The sequence below is a fragment of the Argentina anserina genome, chromosome 4, assembly GCF_933775445.1.
Source record: "Argentina anserina chromosome 4, drPotAnse1.1, whole genome shotgun sequence".
In the NCBI taxonomy this organism is placed as follows: Eukaryota; Viridiplantae; Streptophyta; class Magnoliopsida; order Rosales; family Rosaceae; genus Argentina; species Argentina anserina.
This window is the reverse complement of record NC_065875.1, coordinates 6,083,409-6,109,296: the sequence shown is the minus strand read 5'-3', so window position 1 is coordinate 6,109,296 and position 25,888 is coordinate 6,083,409. Positions and strand designations below refer to the sequence as shown.

The window sequence follows — 25,888 nt, the reverse complement described above, 5'->3', positions numbered from 1 at the left end:
GAGCCTCAGAGTCTCTTGAGCAAGCTGATTCCACATGTGCTAGGCAGTCAAAGATGGGGTTGTTGTAATTTAGCACGGCCAAAAATTCATGACTCCTAGAGAGGATATCCGGCACTGTGTTGAACTTGCCCGGTTTGTAGTCAATCTTGAAATCATATCCCAGGAGCTTTGTGATCCACTTTTCTTGAGCTGGAGTAGTAATGCGTTGATCAAGCATGTGCTTGATTGTTTGATGATCAGTGAGTATGGTGAAGTGCCTGCCTAAGACATATGCCCTCCATTTTTCAACTGCATATAGGATAGCCAGCATTTTCTTTTCATAAATGGACAGTAATTGGTTCCTTGCAGATAGTGTTTTGCTCAAGAATGCGATAGGGTGTTGTTGTTGAGAGAGAACTGTCCCAATGCCAATTCCACTAGCATCTTCTGCAATAGTGAAGGGAAGATTGAAGTTAGGGAGAGCCAAGACAGGTGTTGTAGTCATTACATGCTTTAAATCACGAAAAGGCTCTTCTGCCTTTGGTGACCATTGAAAGTTGTCCCTCTTCAGCATATCATTCAAAGGCCGCGCTATGATTCCAAAATGTTGGATGAAGCGCCTGTAGTAACCTGCTAGTCCGAGAAAGCCCCTCAGTGTCTTGATATTCTTAGGCTTCGGCCAATCTAACAAGTATTGGACCTTGAACTTGTCCATAGAAACTCCCTCAGTTGAAATTGTGTGGCCCAAATAATCGATTGAGCACTGGGCCCATGCACACTTAGACGGTTTCAGCTTGAGATTATTGGCCTGCAATATAGCAAATACTTGCCGAACATGTGTAATATGTGATGCTATATTCATACTATAGATCAAAATGTCATCAAAGAATACCAACACACATTTTCGGAGTAAAGGCTTGAAAATATCGTTCATGAGAGCTTGAAAAGTAGAAGGGGCGTTAGACAAACCGAATGGCATGACAAGGAACTCGTAGTGACCTTCGTGAGTTCTAAAAGCCGTTTTCTCGACATCAATCGAGTGCATGCGAATTTGGTGATACCCCGATCTTAAGCCCAATTTAGAAAAGATTGTGGCCCCATATAATTCGTCCAATAGTTCGTCAACAAGAGGTATCGGAAAACGGTTTTTAACCGTAACCGAATTGAGTTCACGATAGTCTACACAAAATCGCCAAGTTCCTTTCTTTTTGCGGACAAGTAAGACCGGTGAGGAGAAAGGACTAGTGCTAGGCCGTATCAAGCCTTGTCTTAGCATCTCTTGCACGTGTGATTCAATTTCAGTTTTTTGGGAATGGGCATAATGGTAAGGTCTCACGTTTACTGGATTAGTACCCTCCAATAAGGTAATTCTGTGATCAATGTGACGTTAGGGTGGAAGGGTGGTAATGGGCTGAAAAAGGAGCTGAAACTCATCCAAGACTGTGTGCAGAGGATTGGGCTGGTTTTTTGGAGTGGTGGTGGGATCTGGTGGGCTTGGGTCACCAATCTCAATAGAGAAAAGGCCCATAAGGGTGCTCTCATCAATCTGCAATGCTGGGGTAGGGTGGGAACGTAGCCCATATAATATTTGTAACTTCCCTTCATCAAAAAACATCATAACTCGATCGGCGAAATGCCAGCCGATAAATCCAAGTGTGTCCAGCCATGGCACACCGAGCAATAAATCACAGTTATCCACCGGTATCAATAAGAACGATGATGTGAATGAGTAGCCTTGGATGTGCACAGTGGTATCATTTACTTGACCCGATGGCAGAATTGGGTGACCCGAAGCTGATTTGAAACGCAAAGGGCTGTCCTTACTGATTGGAATGTGCAAATCTTTCGCCACTGCAGGGTTCAAGCAACAAGTGGCTGCGCCACAGTCCACAAATATTGTAATTTCCCTATCTTTAATACGACCCTTAAGGCGCATCATGTCCCCTAAGCTTGTTGTGGTTATTGAATGCAGTGGGTAAGTTTCAACGGGCTTGGGTGCAGGGTCATGGGTCTCAATTGGCACCGGTTCCGCGTTTTGTGTTGTGGGGGGACACTCAAGGACAGCCAAAATTGGAGTTTTGCATACGTGTTTGTCATGCCACCTTTCATCACAATGCCAGCATACGTGGGCCGTTGGGTTGTTTGTCCTGGAGTAGGGGTAAAAGGACCACTAGTGGAGTGGGTGCTGCTGGACCACGCGTAATTTTTATGACGCACCGCCTTACTGTGTAGCAGTTTGGCCTCCATCCGCAGTGCAAGGCGTTGGGCTAAGGCTAATGTCTGGGGATCCAAGGCATCGACATCAAACCGGATATCGGGTTGGAGACCACCGATGAACATTGGTAACAGCTCACTATCGAGCCAGTCCGAGGCACGACATGACAATTTGGTGAATTCACTGATGAATTCATCGACAGTACCAGTTTGTTGAAGGTGGAATAATGCAGCTTTGATATCTCTAGTGTTTCCTCCACCAAAATGGTCGAGGAAAGCCGCCACAAAGCTTTCCCAAGACGCCGTAGAATTGCGGTTCTCGAAGTAATTCATCCAAATAGAGGCATCTGGACCAAAATTGGAGCCAATGAGCGAGATTCGATCATTCTGGGGAATGCACTGAACCTTCAAGTACCTTTCAGCCATGGCAAGCCAACCAATAGGATCTTCCCTGTTGAATCTGGGTAGATCTATCTTCGGCGGTCTGTATGGTTCCTGAATAGGTGGTGTGAGTGGTGTTTGGCGGATGAGAGAGTAATGATTTTGGTAGCTGTAAGATGTAGGAAGATGGTTTGAGAAATTGGGTAGGGTGGTGTGGGTAGAATAAACTGGACCAGTGGTGAAATAATGGTTTTGGTTTGTAGGATGATGGTGTGTTGAAGTCTGTCCCACTCCTGGTGAAGAGGTGGTGAAGCTGTGTAGCTGCTGAGTAGGTAGGTAAGTGGTGGTGGAAAGGCTAGAGCAATGAGGGTATGTAGATGCAGAAGTTGTAGAGATGGAAGTAGACCCAAAACTTGAAGGAGGACCAGAGACAGGTGAGGGGTGGGAGGAAGATGGAGACGCACCATAGATGAGTACAGAGGAGTATGGCAGAGAAGAGTGTGGTGGGGGATGTGGCTTGCTGAAACAGGAGGGGGCTGATGGTTGGCCAAACACTGAATCACAGTGTTTTTGAGGGCTTCAAAGTTAGCACTCATATGAATCTGGATATCGGACTGAGACTGGATGAGATCTTCATGTTGAGCCTACAACAGCTCTAGTGATAACCGAGGCGGAGGAGGGGATGGTGGCGGATCTGGTGGTGAGGAGTGTGGAGGTAATGGAGGGATAGTGGAGTTTGGAAGAGGGAGGGATGGGGTTGGGTTTTGTAATCCACGAATGGTCATGACCTAGGCTCTGAATACCAAATTGTTAAGATCAAAATTGGAAACGCAGGAATTGAAGCTTGAAAGTAACAGTGCAGGAAAAATGAAATAGGCATAAATGTAGAGAGAATGATAATACTAAAGTTTGTTCTTGTTCATTCGTACTTCCAAATGGAAATGGATACAAATCATATATTTATCAGCTGGTCCTCACAAGTATATCAACTGACACCTGTCACTAAGACTAGGGAATATCTTGAGGGATAGATATGATCAAGGTAAAGCAGTAAAATAGGTTGTATCCTAACATGAACTTATAAGTAATAGTAATCAAGTCAAGCTCTTAGTTTCATAACAAAAAGGAACCAAATGTCCAAATTTAACTCAAAACATATAAAAAAAGCGTTCGACAACCCGAATATCTACATTTTACCGGCGTTCTACACCAAGAAAAAATTCGACCCGATCTTGAGACGCATTAGCATAATGGCTTGATCCAAGCCCACAAATCTGTCCTTAAACACAAGTATCTCGGGCACCCAATTTTCTTGACATCAACCAGCATAACTCCGGCAACAAATCTGCGCCTCCCCCGGCCCATCAGGCAACCACCGTCCCAAAAATATCCACATCAACCCTAGCTGTCCAAGCAACTTTACCACCCGAACCTAGATCTGTGATTCTATTTGGTATGAACCAAATAGATATAAATTCTTTTTATCATCATTAAAATTATTTCCTTCCTCTCACTCTCCACCCCTTTCTACTGATCCAAAGCCAGTTCACTTGTCAGAAGATGGACGCATGAATTGGTGTAAGATGGGTAATATGATTTCTAAGATTTTGCTCGGTTATACGAATTAGTGAAGTATTACAATTACTCTTATATAAGCAATTGTATTAGTAAAATCTTAATATTAAGCTAATCAGGTAGATCTAGAGTGGCTTCTTCGCCTTCAACATTCTTTTCTTTTTGATCAAGCTGAAATTTCATTCCAAGGAAAGAGAAGACATGACTTAGTGTATAATAGTCTCATTAAACCCAACAAACAATCGTCGTACCACACTCCATTGAAAGAACTTTATTAAAACCTTACAAAAAAGAATAAGGATTCACAATAGGAACTAACCACCCTGGAATCATATGTCACCAAAATGTGGGAAAAGGATAGGACAAAGTAGGTCTAGCGACTTATGAGTAGCTTGGTTGCCATCTCTGGGTACATAACCCCAACTACACGATCGGAACTAACTAATTACTAACTGACTAATTACTAATTAACATCCTGGCCTCATTATGAGGGCTCCATTCACACTAAAATCCTCAATAGAAGTGTTATTTGAAACATTAAGATCACAATATCAAATTAAAGAGCATCGATGTCAAACTTTATCATCATCAAATCAATTAATCAAAATGAAAAATGTATTGCATGTAATGACAACTTTCTCGCAAAATTGTTTCTATTTTATTATTACTTAACAAACAAAATCCTTCTCACATGGAAATAACCAGCTTATAATTTGGAGAATCAACTAGTAACTAAGCTATCAGTTGCATTCTGGACTAAATATATGAACACTCACTACGTATAAAAATAAGAAGTACAATATATGGAAATGGAGGTCCCTATTTATTCAAGGAGATTATATAAGATACTTTTAGAATCCATCATTTTTTATTTACCATAAAGAGTTAACAGATTTTCATTTAGAAAAAGAATTTGAGCCCAATTTTCGTTACGACTCCGTTATCTCGGTCATATGTCCCGCACGTGATTACAAAAAAAATTCAACATATGTACCCAAACTCTTGTGGTAAGTCAATATAGTACCCCAACTCTGAGTTGTACCAATATAGTACCCAAACTCGTTTTTCTCTATCAACGAGGGGTCTGAAGCCAAATTTCTATCACAGCTCCATCTTCTGGGTCACGTATCGTAACTTCTTGTCTTTTCTCCCTTTCTTCTCATAATACTTCACTCTCACTCCTTCCACACTTTATTCCTGAGCTTAGATTTTGAGGCAAAGCAACAGTACGGGTTGAGTTTCTTCCAATATCTTTAACTATGACGATGACTTCTCCCATCTCGGTAGCTCTGCATTGAGCCACCACATCGTCTCCCTCATCTCCTCCACCTACGACATTCTCTCCCTCCATCTATGACATTCAAGGCGAGTAAAGCTGTGCAGTCGGCGGTCGAGAATCCCAGAGTGAAGGTCTGCAATCGTGACGTGTCGATAGATCGGGGGTTCCAATGAGAGGTGGAGGAGCTCAAAGATGATGTTGGTGGTGAAAGAGGAGGTGGTGGGGATGAGAGGAGGTAGAGCTCCTCGATGATGCACCGTGGTAGTGAGGTGTTCGAAGTATAATGAGAATGGGTTGGTGTTTTGCCCAATTTGTAAGTTGTTTATGAATTCTAGATATTTACATGTAAGAGTTTCCAATTTAAGTTGTTTTATTTTGTCTCATAAGACGAAGTTGTGACGTAAATTGGCCTCATACGTACCCCTCATTGATAGCGAAAAACGAGTTTGGGTACTACATTGGTACAACTCAGAAATTGGGATACTACATTGACCTTACCACAAGAGTTTGGGTACCACTGTTGAATTTTTTTTTGTGGTCACGTGCTGAACACGTGACGGAGATAATGGAGCCGTAACGGAAATTGGGCTCAGACCCTTCGTTGATAGCGAATTACAAATTTGGGTACTACATTGGTACAACTCAGAATTTGAATACTACTTGACATTGCCACAATAGTTGGGGTACCGATTGTGAATTTATTTCTTAAAAAAATGTGATAGAAGCTAAAGTTATCCCTTTTCTTTTACGGTTTTACCATGAACTCTCCAAACTGTAATGCATCACAGACAAAGAAAAAAGCCTTCTACGTACAAATCTTCTCGATTGCCATTTGTAATGTAATTATTGCAAGCCTCGTTAAGAAACGATATCATACTTATATCAATCATTTTCCAAATCAATTTTTTTTAATAGAGGGCTTATGCGGCTACCCTCAAGCCTTAATAAATGATATTGTTAAATACAAGGAGGGACATAAAGCCTGAACCTATGATTACAAAGATCTGAAATAATATCAGAAATCCTTACAAACAAGTACTCAACGAGACACCAATTAGCAAAGAGCGCGCTGATGACTATTCTATTTGCTTTAATGTAGCGGTGACATACCAGAAAGACAACTCGACTATTGCAAAGCATAAGTACCAATTGAACAACTTTCCCATTATGTTGTCGCTGGAAAATAGATCCGACGACAATTAGTTTCACCCTGCCACTAGGCGGCAACGACTATTTGACAAAGTAAGAAAATTGCCGCCTACCTAGAGTAGACAAGGCACAAAGAGTGCACACACGAACACGAATCCCGACATCTCCTACACAACTAATGTAGGAACTTATTAACTTCAACACACAACATAAACTAAAGAAAACCAAAATAATAAATACATATAGGGTTGGGCCCAAAAGAGAAGCCCGAACCCAAACTTTATTGCATGAGGAGGAAACCGTTGACTGTGCCCAAATCAATTTTTTTTATGGCATGTTTACTTACCCGGAATGGAGTTGTATTCCTCCGGAATCAATTCCATTCTGGTGTTTACTTGTAAAGTGGAATGGGATTTGTGGTGGGGCCCACCTCTAAAATCCTGAATGAATTCCGAAAAGGACCCTGAATTGTAATAACAAGGGAAGAGTTCGGAATGTGAGGCAATGGAAAATTACTTCCGAAAATATCCTCATGATTTCCCAAAAAAGCCCAACCCTAGAGTAATGGCATGTTTAATCTCAGCAGCCATCTCATTTTCACAACAAGAGAAAAAACAAGAACTGAAGAAACGATGTGGTTGCTAGGTTTGTGTTCTTATCCTTTGTTCTTCAATCATCATCTCTCTTATATTCTCTAGACTACATCACAAGTTGGCATGAACTTTGTTGAAATCTTCGCAAGATACAGTTTCAATCTTTATTGAAATTGAACTCAATTTTAACACTTTTGAAAGGGTATGAATTCTTAGAAACCCAGATCTCAACTCTTGTGTGGAAATTGATAGAACGTTTTGTTAGAACGTCTATAAAATACCCTGAAAAACATCATCGTTAGTATAGAATAAGCAGGGATCGTTCAGTCCGGGGAATCAAAAGGGCCTCAACACTTATCATGTTATTGGAGGATTTGATTTGGATTATAAAACTACAACTTAAAATAAATCCTAAATTACTTATATAAAATTGATCAACCACTCATCACATAACTAAAACACGAATTCTACTCAAGAAACATGTATAACACGTATAGAACAACATATAGGCAGCAAGTATTTTCGATTCTTCTTAAGTCCATTTCAATTCCAATTCTAATTAGAGCCCGAAGCGGTTCATCTAATCGTTAAGACTTCTTAATTATTTAGAATCAACGAAACGTTCAATCCTAAACATATGCTAAAAAGAGTTCAACATAACGAAGCGTACTAGTTAAACAATAAAGTAGCACATAAGCACATTAAGTCGAATTGAAAACATGTTACACAAGCATGGCGTCACTCATCTTGATTAAACATGCAAATTCCTAGAACTATCACAACCCTAAACAATTATCAATTATTGAAACACGAAGCGCATATTCAATCAAAGAATAGTTTGGTGAATGAAATCGCAACCTTAGGAGAACCATGGCCTTGGCTTCCTGAAGCATTGATTTAGATGCACAAGTTCAAGGAATAAATCAAAATAAAACCTAAAAACAATTCGAAAACCTACTGCCCCTATTCATCTAGCACGGCATACATACATATTTCAATGAGTTCATACGATCAAAACATAAAACCAAAGAAGTCTGAATTTATGTTCTTCATATATAAAACCGAAAATAACATCTAATGATTCATACAATGAAATCGAAAATTGCAGAAAACCTAAATAAAAATTACAAGCCATGGATGAATCACACATTAGAAACCTTGAAGGATGGAGCAAGAAGAATTCGGATTTGGAGAGGCAAGAGGGGGAGCACGGCTTGGTGGTGATGGATGAAGGTTTTTGGCTTGAAATTTCTGGATGGATTTAGGCAGCAATTCGGCTAGCTTTATGAGAGAATGGAGATGCATTTTCTGAAGGGAGGCCGAGCTATATATAGAGGAAGGAGGAGAGGAGGCTGCTAGGGTTTTGGGCTGATCCATGGAGGATGCACGACTGTGATGTTGCTGCCATGATGAGATTGAATGGCTCTCCTTTTTCCTTGGATTAATTCAGCTCTTATCCCCTTGTTTCTATAGGGTTACACACGTCTGGACTCCTTTTTATTTGCTGAATTGATAAGGCACGTCATCTCCTAGTTATTCTCTTAAAGCTTCACACGAATTGGACTTCTTCTCCTTAATGAATATGGACGGCATGAAAGCTTCCTTGTTGCACACAACCTCCTTGTTTTCCTCAAGCCGTGAGTTTTATCTTCAGCTGATTGTATATGCACGGCATGGACTCTTCTTCCTCTTGTGTAACTCGGATTTGAACTCCTTCTTTATCTCTTTGAATTATCTCTTCAATCTGAAAATAAGAAAAGAAAATCAATAGTAAGAGATAATGTATTTCGAAAATCATGTTCTAATCTAGACATTAGTTGTCTTAAAAAGACATATGTAATAGATGAGCTCAACTAGATTAGGAAAGTTTCTAATTTGCAAAAAGGAAACTTACTAGAATAAGTAAGTTACTAGAATAGGAAAGTTCATTTAGGAAAGTTTCGTAATAAGAGTTTGAGTTCAAGTAGGACTTTCCAAAATAGTACGTTTCCTAGTCTAACAAGGATTCCTAATGCAAACATGACTCTCAAGATATCGCCAATGCGACCAAAACGTAGAAAGATGAAGACTCCTAATTCAACTAGGTTTCCTAGTCCTATAAGGATTTTCACTCAAACTAGGACTCTAGACTAATTCTTCGTTTTTAACTAGTTTAAGCACAAAAACACATCCATAACCATCCAAGACTCCTATTGTGACTCAATGACTCGATATTACAACAATAAGGGTTAAGCAAAGTACAAATGGAGGTAAAAACATATTACGAACGTAACACAAAGTGCTCCTATCAGAAATAGGAGATTAGCTCAGCCATATATCTTTGTCAAACATGGTTAGCTTGTTGATAATTGTTACATACTTGCATCTCTGTGAGGCTGATAAGCCATGCCTTTGTCACCATTACAGTAAAGAAAATAGCAATGAAAACTTGATTAGAAAAGGTAGATGCTAAAAGATCTAATAATTTTAGGGAAAGGGCTAGGGAGGAAGGTCTGTAGCATTTATGTCCTGTAATATGGTCTGTAAATGCCTCTACAAATAGGAAGTTATTTGTCTCACTATGAAGTATGAACAGACTCAAATCATGTTGAACAACTTGTATAGAAGAAAGGATGGTTTCAGAAATTTTAAAGTTACAACAGTAATGGAGATTCTTTTGTTAGTCTATTGTAGGCTTATGCTGATATTTCCAGAGAGTCTAGTCCCAATTTCACGTGTAGACGATACACTAGATTATCCCTCCATTCTTTGATGCCTATACTATCCTCTCTATATCATCCAGTTAATACTTAGGATCATAAGATACATAAACAAAAATTTAAAAAATTACTATTATCTTTGAAATTTATGTTCTTCCGTCCATTTTCTCAGTTGGTTTGGTATCTGGTATAGTGATGGAGATGACATTTCTTGTTTTTGTGATGTACATATTTATTAGAACACGTTAGGTAGGTTTCTATGGTATATGACTTTGCATATTTGGTGAATTTATGTCCTGGTATTGTATCCATACCAAGTTTATACCATCTGTTATCACTTTTATGATCACTCATCCAATTTTAGGAAAATAAATATTTATGTTGAGTGGTCAATGTAAAATAATGTCCTAATTATGCACATCAAAATTTCTGCACAAGAACATTGTCCTACAACCCATGGATATTGAGAGAAAGCTTGAAAGACCTTATTGTGCCCACTTGTAGCTTCCTCAAGAGTGTGGTGCTCTCTGATGACCATGTCTTGTATATTTTGAAGCACAAATCTTTTTTTAATATTGGAAATATATCTAAGAATTTGATACCCAATATTGAGCTTGTGAGGAACTTGGGCATGTCTCAATCGTGTATTACCCATTTGATGACTACTTATGCTAATATTATGATGAGAAAGCTTGAATACTTATACCTCCATTTTTAGGTACTGAAATTGCTAGGTTTGGTGAATTGTGCAAATTTGAGCTGACCATCTTCACAAGGTATTGCTTCTCTGTAATAATTTGTGATCTCTAGCATTTTCCACCTATATAATAATCAGACTTTAAAAAAAATCAGATTTGGGATCTGTTAATTTTGTAAATGGTATTACTTGTCCGATTGAAAGTTCTTTCCTTGCATTGAAAATTACAATATGAAGATTGTCTCTGCTGTTCCAAGCCATGTTTGATTTTGAATCTTTTATTAAATGTTTTTCCTTGATTATCATCTGTTATATAGCTTGGATACTTGATTGAATAATTGGTTTTATGTGATGTAGATATATATGGCTCGTCTAAGTTTATCCAGAAAGAGGAAAATACTTATCACCATTAATGCATTGTTTGCCCACCTTCGAATACTATTTACTGTGTGTGTTGCTGCTTATGCTTATATCAACTTAGCTGTAAAAAAACATCGTCAACCAAGTCAATCATCATCCATTATACTCTATAAACAAGTAGAGTACATGTATTCTCTAGTTTATTGGAGTGATGCTATATGTATTGATCAGCTGCGAATGGATAGACAATCCTTTCATAAGTTGTGTCAAATTCTAGCTAGTAAAGGCCAACTAAGAGCAACCAAAAATATGTCAATAGAGGAGATGATAGCCATGTTTTTAAATATTCTTGCACACCATAAGAAGAATCGTAGCATATCTCTATACTTTATGAGGTCAGGGCGAACAATTAGTAAGTACTTTCACGAGTGTTTGAAAGCCATGATTCGATGCCAAAAGGACTTCTGGAAAACACCATTACCTGTGCCTGAGGACTCAACAGATATTAGGTGGAAGTGGTTTAAGGTACATATGATTTTATTTTACAAAATTATTTAGTAATATATGCTTTATGTTCTTAAGACTAAAACTGTTATTACATATACCTTAATGTAGACTTGTTTAGGAGCATTAGATGGAACACATATTAGGGTGAAAGTTCCAAAACAAGACAAACCAAGATACATAACAAGGAAATGTGAGATAGCAACAAATGTTTTAGGAGTTTGCTCTCAAGACTTGATGTTTATATATGTTTTATCGGGATGGGAGAGATCTGCACATGATACTCGTGTTCTTAGAGATGCTTTGAGCAGGAGAAATGGATTAAAAGTTCCTAACGGTAATTATCAAAACCAAAATGCTACTTATTACAATATTCAGTGCTTAAAATAATATTATAGAGAAAAATAACATTTTTTTGTAACCAGGTTATTACTACTTAGTAGATGTTGGCTACAGTAATGCAAATGGCTTTCTTGCACCTTTTAGAGGGCAACATTATCATCTCAATGAGTGGAGGAATGGAAACAGACATGATTCGCCACAAGAATTTTTTAATATGAAACACTCAAGTGCTAGGAATGTTATCGAGAGGAGCTTTGGTCTACTAAAAATGCGTTGGGCAATTCTTAGGAGTCCATCATTTTATGATATAGTAACACAACGTCGTATAATATATGTGTGTTGCATGATTCATAACTTTATAAGAAGAGAGATGGCTGTAGATCCTATAGAAGAGGAATATGATAGGCAACCGCCTGTGCAAGATGATGAAGATGATGACTATGTTGATACAATTGAGACCTCAAATGAGTGGACGATGTGGAGACAAAATCTTGCAAATGAAATGTGGAATATATGGCGTGGAAATAGGAGGTCGACATAGTTATATAGTTATGTATTATGTATGAATATAGATTGAATCTATTGAGCTTGTTTCAATGTTGTTGTACTTGTTTTAATCATTCTGATCTTTCAACTGAATCATGGAATTTGAATTATGAGTTGTCTTTGTATTGGGCTTCATTGTGTTCCTTATGTTCAAGATGTCAAATTATCAATGTTGATCTATGAGGTTGTGATGTACTCACTTAAAATTAATGATTATTGTTTTACTTCCCAGGTCTAGTCAGTCCAGGAAGACAAGTACTCATTTGTTAATCAGTTAGGTATGACAACTTCATCTATCTCCTTTTTCAAATGAATTTTCTAGATTTGACTGTGATTTTCCAAAGTTTGACCCAACTGACTTTTAGCTTAACTTGCAAATATTGGTTGGTTATTTGACTATGGTGTCTTCATAAAGTTATAGTAGACAACCTAATGTCCATTTCAAAATTAATCTCTGCTAAATTAATTTTCTAGGTTTAACTATGATTTTTTCAAAATTGCTGCTAAATAGTTTATGTTTATTATTTAATATGTAGTCGACTGAATATGAGTTCTCAAGCTACTTCAAGCCAATCAAAAAAAGGAGGAAGTGGTCAGAATAAACGTTTTTGGACAAAAGAGGAAGATGAGGTGTTGGTAAATTCTTTGTTGGAACTTTACCATGATAACAAGTGGCGTGCGGATACTGGCTTCAAAAATGGTTACTTGCAAAAGTTGCAAGGCATGATAGAAGCCAAGATACTAGGCAGTGGGATATTGGCAAACCCACACATTGAATCACGGATAAATACACTGAAGAAACAATATATCGTATTATCAGATGCATTATCTCAGAGTGGTTTTGGATGGAATGTAGAAAAAATGATGTTGGAGTGTGATAGAGATGTATTTGATGAGTGGGCAAAGGTAAATTTTCTCCTTAGTATATTTTGTGATTTTACTTTTATATGTGCATTGAATAATAGTATCCTATGTTTCAACTGTTGTAGAACAAGAGAGATGCAAAAGCTTTGTATGGTAAACCATTTGAACATTATTATTCACTTGGAGAAATATATGGAAAAGATCGTGCACTTGGAACAAATGCTGGAAATGCTGAAGATGATGAAGAAGAAATTAGGGGGCAAGATGCAAGGGTGAATCAAGAGGGTGTATGTGTCGATGACTTCTTTGAGCAAATGGAAATGCATATAGATTTTTCTCAATATGAGGGTTCACATGTTTCAACAAGTGATGAAACTGAAAATGAATATGTGTCTCTTGCACAACCAAGTCCTCCCCAACCACCACCACAGCCACCAAGTGTTAAGCAACGTGCTAAACATCAGAGATCAGCTGAAGATGTAGCAAATGCTCCAAATAACACTCGTAGAAAGGCAAGGGCTTTGGATGATATGACAAAGAAATTCGGACTGATTACTGAATCCATTGCAGCCATGGCTCCAAAGTCTGATTACTGAATCCATTGCAGCCATGGCTCCAAAGTTTGAAGGTTTGATTGAGGTTCTCTCAACTGATAAGGAGATTGCTGATATGCAAAGCAAACTTCGTGGTGAGATTAGGAAAATGGACTTCTTAACTCCGGTGCAGGTATTTCATATCACCAACAAACTAGCTAAAGATCATGACATGCTTAGGGTGTTTTTTAGCAGTACAGCTGAGGAAAAGAAAGATCACATTATCTATCTTTTGGAATATGGGTTGGAGTGAATGGATGCCTCTACTAGTTTATCATTTGTGCTTTATGTTAGGATGTTATTTTGCTGAATTTCACTCTTTGTAAATTCGGAAGTCTATGGTTCTATGGATGTTATTTTGCTAAATTTTCACTTTTCTCTGAAACTTGAGTAGTGCAGCATTTATTTGATTGTAACCTTAAGTACCAGAATAGATATTTGACAAAATAACTAATAAAGATGGCATCATCAAGTGATCTACGTAACAAATTTTATAAATTATAATGATCTATGTAACTAAAATCACACACATGTACCAAACCAAGCTCCCATATAGAATTAGATAATGTCACAGTGTTCATAAAGTACACAAATGATTATAATGTGACACTGAAAATGAAGGAAATAGTGATGAGAGAGAGTTTTTATCTGATTTGTAAAAAAGATATTTTGGTAATTGACTTAAATTTAATTCAAATTCCTTATCGTAAGTAAACAACAATCGTAATTAGGTTCATTCCTATTCCTCCCGATTATTCCATTCTGTTTCTCATTCCTTCCGATTCCTATTCCAGATGAATTCCATTCCAAGTAAGTAAACGTGCCATTAGTGGTCTGATTTGTTCCTTTAATTATTTATTCCTTTTTTTCTTCATTGATAATTAATCTTGTTTGTGATTTTACAACATTTCTACATCAGAGAACATTAATAATTATTTGTTTCCTGATTAAGAGAATCAGATTGGAACTTATGCTTAGTTTGTAACCCAAACGTGCGAAGTTATTATATATACTCGTCACATATCCCACGTGGTGTACCCTCTTAATGTTATTGGTTCATTTTTTACTGTGATTGTTGTTGATTGGTTCTTATATGTTAATTATATAATGACGTAATATGATTGGTTTAGTACACCACATAATAGTGTTATCTGGTGTGACGGCTACACAAAATAATTACTCCCCAAAACTCCAGAATATGTGAAATCTTCATTCATATGGACATTAATTCGAAATTGATTCTGAATATAATGCACTATTCTTGTCGAAGAATCGAATATCAATCACGGCTAATTAGCTTGTGCCTACAAGGAGACTTCTTTTAGTCAAGTTAATTACAATTAGTAAAATTAAGCTAGCATGCCATTTTTAAAGCTAATTAACATTGATGATATAGCTTTTCTCAAGTTATTTGGTCTCAGATTCTAGTGAAAGATTTGTTACACGAACCTGAGTGTCAGAGTGTATAAAATAAAGAAGCTAGGTTCATTGGTTTAGAAAACTGTTGGCCTTTTTTTTAGAGACTGGATTATGACGGAATTAATGATCGGAGATTATGATAGGATGACATACATTGATTTATACTAAAATTTTCTTAAAAATAGCGGGTCACAACCGATTCTGTGCGAAATGGCGGAATCAGAAGAGCTATCCGAGGATATCATACTGAACATCTTGTCTAGATTACCAGTGAACTTCTTCTGTTTCAAAAAAAAGCCTGCATTCCATCATAATCTCCAATCCTTAATCCGCCCAATCCCAACTTACAGCAGCTCATCACCACAAAATCCTCACCCCCAGACTCCTCGTCACCATTAATTACAGAAGAAGGTCGTTGAATGCCTACAATTGGATGATACATCGTCGTTTGGAGAACGTTCCTCCGTTAGAAAGATCACTTTCCCTTTTCAGCCACAGCCGGAAGAACGACACGTTCCACTAGGCTGCTGCAACCGTTTGGTATTTGTGGCCTTTAATAGTAAATTGCTTATTAGCTAATTTGCGATTCTGAATTTGCTACTCTAAGTTTTCATAATTAGCCAATTTACTACCTAAAGTATTAATTTTGCCAATTTTCTACCCCATGTTAACTATTTTGTTATCATTTTTTCATATCAAATTCTCAGTTCTCCTTATAAGTGACTTAATTTGGAACTCCAAATAAACAAATTAGATAATCTTAAAAAGCCCAGAGAAGTAAATTTTGCTTAAGGTTAGCAAATTGACAAAACTAATACTTAGAGTAGCAAATTGTCAAGTTATGTAAAGCTATGGTAGCAAATTAATAGCTTTATTTGGTAGCAAATTGACACTAAGGTGAATCCTAAGGTAGTAAATTAGCAATTAGGTCATAGTAAATCCTTCTATATTTGGAAGACAGGAATCCATCGCTTGGATTCTTCAAGCAATTACCTGACCCTGGTTTTAAATAAACTGATAGAATGCCTCTCTTTTATGGTGGGGGCTATCTGTCAGCCATTGATGACATCAAAGTTTTGGTAGCCACTTATGATTTCATAATCATCAGTCGAAGGTGAAGATCTTCTCATTGAGGACTTATCATTGGCAGACGATTGAGTACCCATTCGGCTACGGTTTTGAGCTCGGTTGTTCGGGGACCTTTCCGAATAATGCTCTTCATTGGCTAAACATGTTTGAACCGGATGAAGTGGTTTCTTTTGACTTCGTAGAGCAGGAGTTTAGGATAATTCTCCTGCCTGATTTCGACGATGATGGCAAGAGATTCAGCAATGTTGGGGTTTGCAAGGAAGGTTCATGTGTCACATGTGTGTCACGTTATATCAAGGGTGTTTGTGACTCTACTGATTTTTGGGTCACGAGAGATTCTGGCGTCAGTGAGTCGTGGATAATGCTCTATAGCTTGAAGTTCATTCTACGATCCCCTTGAGTTGCTCTCGTATTACGGTGATTGCTTGATTCTGGAGACTCGTACAGTTGCTGCAACTCGGACTGGCGAGGAGTTCGTGTTGTTTTAAGATTGATCATAAACAAGGCGAGAGGTTTGGGATATATATTGTTAAGGGGATAATTAAACCTTTGATTCATAAAAGAGAAATCACTAACGACTCCTGAACTCTTATGACATGGTCAGTTTGATATCTGACCTTTAAAATTGATCAAAATGATCACTCAACTCCTGGTTTGCTATCAACTATATCCATCTAACCAAATTTCGTCACTGTTTCATTATTTTCATGATGTGGATCATGCGTGGACAAAAAAAAAGACAAATGAGACATATTACTTAAAGTGAAGGCTTAAACTTATTTCCACTCAATATCTCTCATAATCGAGTCCTCATTTTCTTAATCCTAAACTCGTCTTGTCAACTCTAAATTTGGCGAAAAGTTGATTTCGATCGAGACTGAATGTTACAAACATCATTTGCCTATTTATAGGGGCTCACACATGAAATTAACGAAACAATAATGAAATTTGGTTGGATGGATCTAGTTGATAGCAAAGCAGGAGTTGAGAGATCATTTTGATCAATTTTAAAGGTCATGGATCAAACTGACCATGTCACAAAAGTTCAGAGACCGTCAGTAAGATTAAATATGAAGTGCACATTTGGTTGGTATAAACCAAAATTGCCTTAGATAAGGCCTAAAAAGTAAGCAGTCCTATGTTTGGTGCCAACAAGTATAAACTTAAATGGCCTTAGGTAAGGCCGTGCTTCTCAATTCACCTCCTTAGACAATGTTAAATAAGGTACTCATTTTTCTCTCCCTTACATAATGAGCTCCTTAACCTACATAGACTCACTCTGATTCTTTCGTCGATGTACACCTCGCCGCTCCATTGCCTCCACACCAGCACTTCGCTCAACACCGTAGGTAAATCTATTGATCTCTACATCTCTCTCTGCAGTTCTTGATTCATTCTTTCTCTTCTCCGATATATACATAGATGTTTGATCTAGTTAAAGAAAAAGAAAACCTAAAAATTGGTTTAGAGTCTCTGGGTTTTCTAAGGATTTTGTATGGGTGTACTGATAAATGGTGTTTACACAACAATATCATGATTGAAATACTTATTTGTTTTCCTTAATTGAATTTGTGGTTTACAAATTCCATTTCTTAAATTATGTCTTTTGCAATTGGGCTTTTTTAGATCATAGTTTTGTAGTTGGATTCTTGTCCTCAGTATGTCTTCGTGATCCACCTGCTTCATGACTTCACACTCTGAATCCTAGCTTGCTACATTTTTTAGGGCTTTTTACCGCTTTCACACGACTAACAGACATATTGACTTGTGCGGTTTTTAGGCTCAGAAAATAATTTTTGTAGTTTAATTTTGGAATTTTAGAATCTGGGAGGATCAAGGCTGCTACTGGACGCGATATTATTTTTTGCAACGCAAGCTTTTAACTTCTCAAACTTATCTTGATCCTGATTCATAGTGATTTTAACTTCTTCATTTTTTACAAAGAGTCAGTGACATGTGAACACAAAATTAACTGTGGTAAAATACAAGTGTTGAAGCAGATGCAGTAATATAGTTTGCCCGTAACTTCACTGACAACAATGATAAGCTGTAGTGGGAGGGAAGATAAGCTATTAAATTTTCCAAGTATGGTTTCCTTCCTAGTCTGTCATCTCTATCTTTAAGATTTTTCAGAATGTAAAAAAAGGCAAGAAACTGAAGCACCAAAATATCAAGAACAACAGTGTAAGAGCTCTTAGGTAAGGCATATGTCTTGGCTCTGGTTCACAACATGACTAAGGCATTCCATATCAGCAAGAATGGCTTGGCTCTGATCCATTCTTTCTTGCTTGAAATATTATTGAATGCATGTTGTTGTTGTACCTCTTCTTCTTGTTGTTTTTTTTTTTAAGGGATTGTACCTCTTCTATGTGCTTTATGTTATGTATATTTCAAGTGTAACTCTTCTATTTTTAATTTTATTTTTTATGTTGAGGTTGGAAATGAAGCACTTAAATTATCAAGTGTTTAATGAATTGAGAGTAGAGAAGATAAATTTTCCTAGATCACTCAAACATATTGATAACTAACCTTGTAACAAAAATTATATACAACAGGAAGTCGTACCGGCATGGCCCCACTGATTTGTTTGTCCGTCGAAGCTGAATGTTTCGACATGAACAAGGAAGACTTAGAGATAAAATGGATAATGCAAGGATTGACTCCACCAGCAGCTCTAGTTCCGGGGATTGATGTTTACGGTAGTCCAGTGCAATGCAACACTAAACATTGGACATCACTATTTTTTAAGTAATACTCCATAATCCTTGACAACACCAAACATGAGACAAAGTTAGTGCAACTTAAGGCATCCCACATGAGAGTATGGATAGTCTTAAGAAATAAGGAGGTCCACATTAGTCCAAGGTACCAAACATGCACAAAGAGTCTACTTTGGATTAGTAGCTGTCATGCGGAAAAAGAGAAAGAGCAGGTCGATCAATGTACTCGAAACCCATGCAAAGGCAACACACAGCTGAAACGAAAGCAATGTTTGTTATTTGTTCAAATTGAGGAAAATTGATAAATAATGATGAAAGGAATATTTGTTCTTAGTATTTAAATTGATAGATGGTTAGTCACTTAAATTGACTTAATTACTCCTCATGATGACTCCGAGTTCATGCATTTGAAACTGTTGGTTTATTTTCTTCTTCTATTAAACCAATCATTTGTACGTAAGAAAATGTGGTTGTAAACTGTGAAGCATGCAGTTGAGTTCATGTTCAGGGACTAGACTTTTAGGCTTGTGTTACGCAGAGTTAATTTGTAAAACTGAAGTATCAACTAGTTGATGATATTCCTAAATGTTTGCTTAAATCTCAAACGGGTGGTGTTCAAGTCTGACAACGTAATGATCGACACAACAGAGAAGTCGATCGATCTTTACTGAAAGACATAGCTAGATGATCAACCCATGTTTTCTTAAACTCTTACGCTAAATTAACAAACTTCGATCGAATTCAACGTGCAGATTAATTTCCATGATTTCTTTTCTTACTTCAAATCAAACACACAGATTATGCCTCTGAACTTCGAATCGTACTTGTGCTCACGTATGTAAGAAATGATGCTAATTAGCACAAGTAGAAGCACTGGCACGCATTATTTAAGGGCAAGCCGCTACAAGATCCCTGCCCACCAGGATGTTTGGCTGCACACTTTGCACTGCAATCTTGGTCACAGTCGCACTCGCACACACCCAAACTGCTGTCATTGCATATTGTGGCCGGTGGCTGACGTCCTTCACAGTTGTAGTAGCAATAACACAGCTTTAGATTACCTTCTACGACCTCGCAAGATCCCTCGCCACTGGGATATTTCGCGGCGCAAGCTGAACTGCAACCTTTATCGTTGTCACATTCACCCAAACCATCAGTGCAAAATTTGCACATTGAAAGCCGCACAAATATTCCTGTCAAATTGTCATATAAGCACTAGTTAGTTTTGATTTTTAAATTGACAATGCAAGCCAGGATAACTAGCTGTGTAGCTTGACTCGTACGTTGTAAAGAGTCGTTCTGAATTTGTTGTTCGATCATGCAGTGCATACAGATATGAATTACCCACAAAAACTGATCTAATACAGAAATAATAACGTTTGACATGTAAATAATGCATCATATATAATATAATTAAGCTTTGCTTGCTGTACGTAGTAGATCGAGTAATTTAGACCTGAGTACACTATGAGAGCAGCAATGAAGAATATGAGGGTTGCAGAATGATTAGTCATCTTCTTCATATCATATACATATTCTACCCATATCTTCAATTTATATATCGAGGTCCATTGTGTTGTTTCATTTCTTGGTTCATTAGTTAATAAATTAACATTGATAAATGCATGCATTTGTTTGTGAAATGAAGGGTTTGGCTGAGAGACGTGAAGACCATTATTAATATTATTGATTCTTCTTCTTTAGAATTATACTGGAGCTGGAATGGGAGGTTGCACCATTACCCCTTTCCTCGATCGAGTATTTGACTAGTAAATTGCCAACTCTCAACGTGCAAATGATAATTTCCTCCATGTACGTTTCATATATCGCCGGTTCATAAGTAGGCAAATATTGATTGATATGGGCCGGGGCACATGGATTAGCGAAACTATATCCCATTTTTTGCTGATATATTCCATTTTGAAGGCATGAGAAATATGAATCACCCATCTCAATCAACCACATGCTACCGTCAATGATTGAAATTGTAACTTGCTAGTTGACTGTGGGTGGAGGACTTTAGCGGAACATCATAGCTTGGTCTTGCTAAAAGTTGGCATGGATAGGAATCGGATCCGGATCCTCTTCTAATGAGAGTGTTCCTAATATTGCCTAATAAACGAATCCTAGCCATCCATTACCAATCAACAGTCAAGATGAGCCCAACTATTAAAAATTTCTCCTACCATTGTCTCACACAATTCCCTCTCTCTCTCTCTCATCCCAAACTCTTCCACCCTCCGGTTGTTTAATTAATTTTTTTCTTTTTCATGAATGCAGATCGGTCTTCCATCCCCAAGCTCCCCACCACCTATATAATCCAGTAGCCGCCGCCGCCTACAAGCCCGCGTCGCTGCCATTGATCTGTCCTTTTCGTTTGCCCTTTTATATATGAATTACTTGTTTGTATTCTTGTTGTTCTAACTCTGACCAACAAGAAAATATGTGTGTTTAAGATTTCTGATATGGAGTCTAAATATGACGAATCACACTTTGCAATTGTGTCTCTTTTCAAATTTGAATGATTTTGGTGTTTCTTATTCCTTGGAGAACATGCTTTTGAAGAATTAATTTTTACCCAAATTTGTGTTTAAAATGATCAATTGAAGACATAATTGAACTGAACTCATTGAGGAAATATGGAATGTAATGAAACTGAATAAGAACATGAATGATTGAATTTTCAATCTATTATTTCAATGAGATTTACAATGGTTGAATACAACCTTTTACAAGGATTTGAACTAACTACTTTGGTTGAACACAACCATTCAAGCACCCCTGCATCACTGCCTACATAACCCTGCAGCTCATAAAAACCTCAATGCTCCAATACTCATTAACTCAAAGAACTCATCAAGACACACACACACACATATAACTATTTCCTTCATAACAATCAAGATAGATGTCCAACAAAAAGAAATCATTGTGTTAACAATGTTAACATCAAAATTAGAGCAATTGGTAGAGCAAGACTACTCTCCAAATTCTTTAGTTTTCCTACATAATCAAAATCAAAATGTCATTGTCCCGCACTACTAGATTCTTTAGTTTTCCTCACAATTAGATATTCTATGATCTTGCACATTAGATGGAAATCTCATGATATTTGATTGAAAAAATGCTTGTGAACTTGGTCTAGAGGATTCTTGAGAAAGCATCTAAGATATTTGATTCGACATATTCAACTCATGAAACTATATTAACTCTTAGTAATATAATCAAATTGCAAAAAAAAAAACCCACACACGCAGAAATATTTCAAAACAATCTCAGTAATACAAACAAGGACTCACATTATAAGGATGATACAACATTGTCATATATCTACCATTACCAGCCCTCAGAGGAGAGTGAATAGGTACCTATAAGGTTTCTTACTTAATCATATAATTGCATTATCATTTAAAAAGTAATTATACGCAATGGACAATATACCTAAGATAAATTTGACGGAGGTAATGAAGATTGACTACATAAGCCGCCAATAGTATTGTTTGAATTTCCAATAACCTATCAAAATACCAATAATTTAAAAGGATAAGAAACTATACTTACAATATTAGTACTTGAAAATAGTACCTAATACAAGATTATACTTTAGATTGATGTATTGAAGGTACTGGAGATTGGTTCTGTGCAACACTATGTTTTGGAACTTTAGCAGCTTATCATTGATCAATTATTTAAAATGTACTTATATGAAAGGAAAAAATAGTTAGAATACACAATAAATTAATCAAAGTAATAACAACTAACATGTGTAGGTTTCTTTCTACTATTGCTTATTTTAGATTCAAAGTCCCCCTTAACTCTGCGTTTTCCACGATGGGTGGCTTCTTTCTTTTTAAATCTCTTAGCATTCACACTATTAGAGCAATCAACCAATACATTTTGGTCTTGGTGTTCCACATATTTATCATCGTTTATTTCTAAACGTAACATGTCTTCAAAAATCTTTGGTGGTTTATCAGCTTCCGTAATTACTAGCGCATAGGTCTTTTTACTCTCAGATGCTCTTGATGCCAGTCGGACAGGGTTAGAACACAAGATTCTATTTCGAGAATTTAGTTCCAGTTTTGGATACTCTATAATCTCGTGCCCATGCATGTCTTTCACAAAATTATCAACTTGCATGTTTAGTCCACCTTTCAAAGATATACAGCTCATGAATCTTCTTTATTAGTTTAGCTTCTATACCTTCTAACATCACTTTGATGGCATGCCTACACATGACACCTTTAGTCTCAAACATAGCCGCTCCTTAGTGAACTCATCCCTAACAACTGTGAGATATAATTTTGACTATCAGACACACAACTGGTTATGGAAGATTTTAAGGAGGCTTCAAATTTTGACTTGAAATTCTTTAAATATCCTCTTGGTATACATTTCTCTTGCATGTGTCAAGATAACGTCTTATATTTTGTAGTAAACAATTTGAAACAAGATACCACATTCAGCGTTTTTTTCATTCTCCCTCTTATCATATATCATTTCTCTCAAAGTGAGTAAAAAAGTCTGGCAGTTGGATATCATATTTCAAATAGCCCTTCAAACAAGCATTAATTATTTCACTCAATTGGGTGCTTTGCATTCCAGTTGACCATGGCCATTTAACATATGCATGCACCCATTTTTCTCTTATTGGAAAGGTTGCAGCCAACCAAGTTTTATCATGTGCATTGTGTTCATCAAGCATGGACTCCCAAGCAAGTAAGAACTCATCTTCTTCCTCAATTTGATAAAGAAACTTATTAAATACATTTCCTTTACATGTATCGCCATCAACATCACAAGTTTTCAGCACCATTTGCACCACCAATTTCACAATTTCCGAATAAGAAACCTACTTTCTTGATAGTATTTTTCATCAAATGCCATACACAAAGTCGGTGGTGCGTGTGACCTAATACAGCCTTGGCTATCGTTGCACATTGGTCAATGAAATATGTTTGTAGAGGCTTCCCACACATTGCCTTCAAAAAGGTTTCAAATAATCATATGAAAGATGTCGCAGTCTCGTCATACATTAGAGCAGCACCAAATATAACCATCTGCCTGTGGTGATTTAGCCCAACAAACACTGCAAATGGTCGATTTGCTTCATTAATTTTGTAAGTCGTATCAAAACTTACAACATCTCCAAACATACCATAATCCATTATCATTTTAGCATATGCCCAGAAAATGTTAGTAATCTTCTCCTCATTGTCCAACTACATTTCATAGTAAAACGATGGATTTTCCAACATTTGCTTTGCAAAATATTCTATCAAATAAGTAGCTCCAAATTTCATTTTTTTTGTCAGACAGTTCGGAGATAATTCTTTTGGTCTAGCTTTGTAAATCCAAATGACTCCCTACCACTAGCTTGCTTACCCATTAAATCAAATGCAGCCTTTGGCGAAACTCTGGAACTTGCAGTCAAGTCTAAAAACACATTATCCAAAGTTGTGACGTTATGTTGAGATGGCAACAAATGCACATAGTCTTTCTTAACAAGAACATGATTATGCTCTTCAGAGAACCGGTAAACACAGTACTTGCCTTTATACCGAACCAACTTAATGCCCATATGTACTTCACATTCAGTCCTTGTCTCATCTCTTGGGGTTTTAGTTAAATCGTCTATCTTACCTTGCTTGCAACAAACAAAAGTCCTTGAAGTCATTTTGTTGAATTTATCTATGGCCAAAGCCTCTCTCCTAATACTAAAACCTTTTCTACTTGCATAGCCATTATAAAAGTCATATGATATCTTGCTCAGTATCAAACTCCATCTCATATTTAGGTTTCCATGACAAATCTTCTTCCACAAACTCTTCCATTGTCAAAATCTATATTTAACAAATACCACAAAAGAAAAATCAACAATGATCTTCGTAATAATAACCCAAAAGTAATTAACAATAACCCAACTAAAACAAGAAGTCGAGAACAAAACACTAACACCCAAATTAAATATTGTAAAGGATTATTAATTCAGTTGTCTTTGAGAAAGAAAATACATAGGTAAAGGTGTAACCAAACCCAGATCACTGTTGACAGAGGTCTGCAATCAAAATCAGCGGAGTATGTGTAGATGCCAGGCTAATTGAGACCGGGCAAGAAAGACGGAAGACAAATTCGCAAATGACAGAGATTAACTTCTATCAGAGAGAGAAGAAAAGACAAAAAAAATGGGGAGAGAGGAGAGAGTCACGTATAAGAGAAAAATGAAGTGAGAAAGAGAAAAAAGGAGGACTGATCAAAGCCGTCAAATAATAATAGAGGGTCGAGATTGATTCATTAGGTAGTATTAGGAGGGATCTGGATCCATTGGAATCATATGATTTACTTTTCAAGAACATATATAGGTAGAATTGACTAGCAAAAATATCATTTGAAATTCAACAAATAATCGTACGTGGCAAGTTACATAAATAGAAAATCTACTCCAGATATATACATGATCGTGTTTTTCTTCCACGATCGATTGATCACATAGTTATACATATGTATACCCTATCAAGAGTGTTTTTTTACTTGAAAATGAATATTGTGTTCCGGGAGAATTATTATTCTATCATTGTGTGTATCTTAGCCTATTTAGGTTTCCTTATTAGAGTATATTATGCTTTAATATAATAGATGTGAATCTCTTATTCTTCGGGATACTCCGTATGTAATGCTTATATATAGATCTCATTATCAATCAATAAAGGGTTCGGTTATGTTCTTTTATGTTGTTATTATTCTCGTTTCATTATCCTACAACATGTTACCATCACTTTAAAGTGTCTGAGTGATCAGGCCACCACCAGAAAAATAAGCCCTAGCCCTGACCTCTTTTCCTCTGTCAACCTCCTATTTTTGGCACCGTCGGAAAACTAACCTCCA

The 25,888-nt window shown here is 37.0% G+C and overlaps 3 protein-coding genes and 1 pseudogene across 3 annotated transcripts; 2 read left to right on the top strand and 2 right to left on the bottom strand.

The window, feature by feature from the left end:
• The first annotated feature begins 11,259 nt into the window (after window positions 1-11,259).
• LOC126792083 (uncharacterized) lies at window positions 11,260-13,778 on the top strand. The gene is made up of 5 exons (XM_050518578.1): window positions 11,260-11,451; window positions 11,542-11,767; window positions 11,856-12,303; window positions 12,855-13,224; window positions 13,308-13,778. Exons 1-5 carry the CDS (start codon window positions 11,260-11,262, stop codon window positions 13,776-13,778), a joined length of 1,707 nt encoding a protein of 568 aa, XP_050374535.1.
• Window positions 13,779-13,791: 13 nt separating this feature from the next.
• Window positions 13,792-19,035, top strand: LOC126792082 (uncharacterized; annotated as a pseudogene).
• Window positions 19,036-19,858: 823 nt separating this feature from the next.
• On the bottom strand, window positions 19,859-20,517 carry LOC126792081 (defensin-like protein 182). The gene is made up of 2 exons (XM_050518577.1): window positions 20,460-20,517; window positions 19,859-20,196 (listed from the first exon to the last, which is right to left on the bottom strand). Exons 1-2 carry the CDS (start codon window positions 20,515-20,517, stop codon window positions 19,859-19,861), a joined length of 396 nt encoding a protein of 131 aa, XP_050374534.1.
• Window positions 20,518-24,006: 3,489 nt separating this feature from the next.
• Window positions 24,007-24,584, bottom strand: LOC126792080 (protein FAR1-RELATED SEQUENCE 5-like). The gene is made up of 2 exons (XM_050518576.1): window positions 24,321-24,584; window positions 24,007-24,225 (listed from the first exon to the last, which is right to left on the bottom strand). The coding sequence occupies exons 1-2, from the start codon at window positions 24,582-24,584 to the stop codon at window positions 24,007-24,009; spliced, it is 483 nt and encodes a 160-aa protein (XP_050374533.1).
• Between the last annotated feature and the right edge of the window lie 1,304 nt (window positions 24,585-25,888).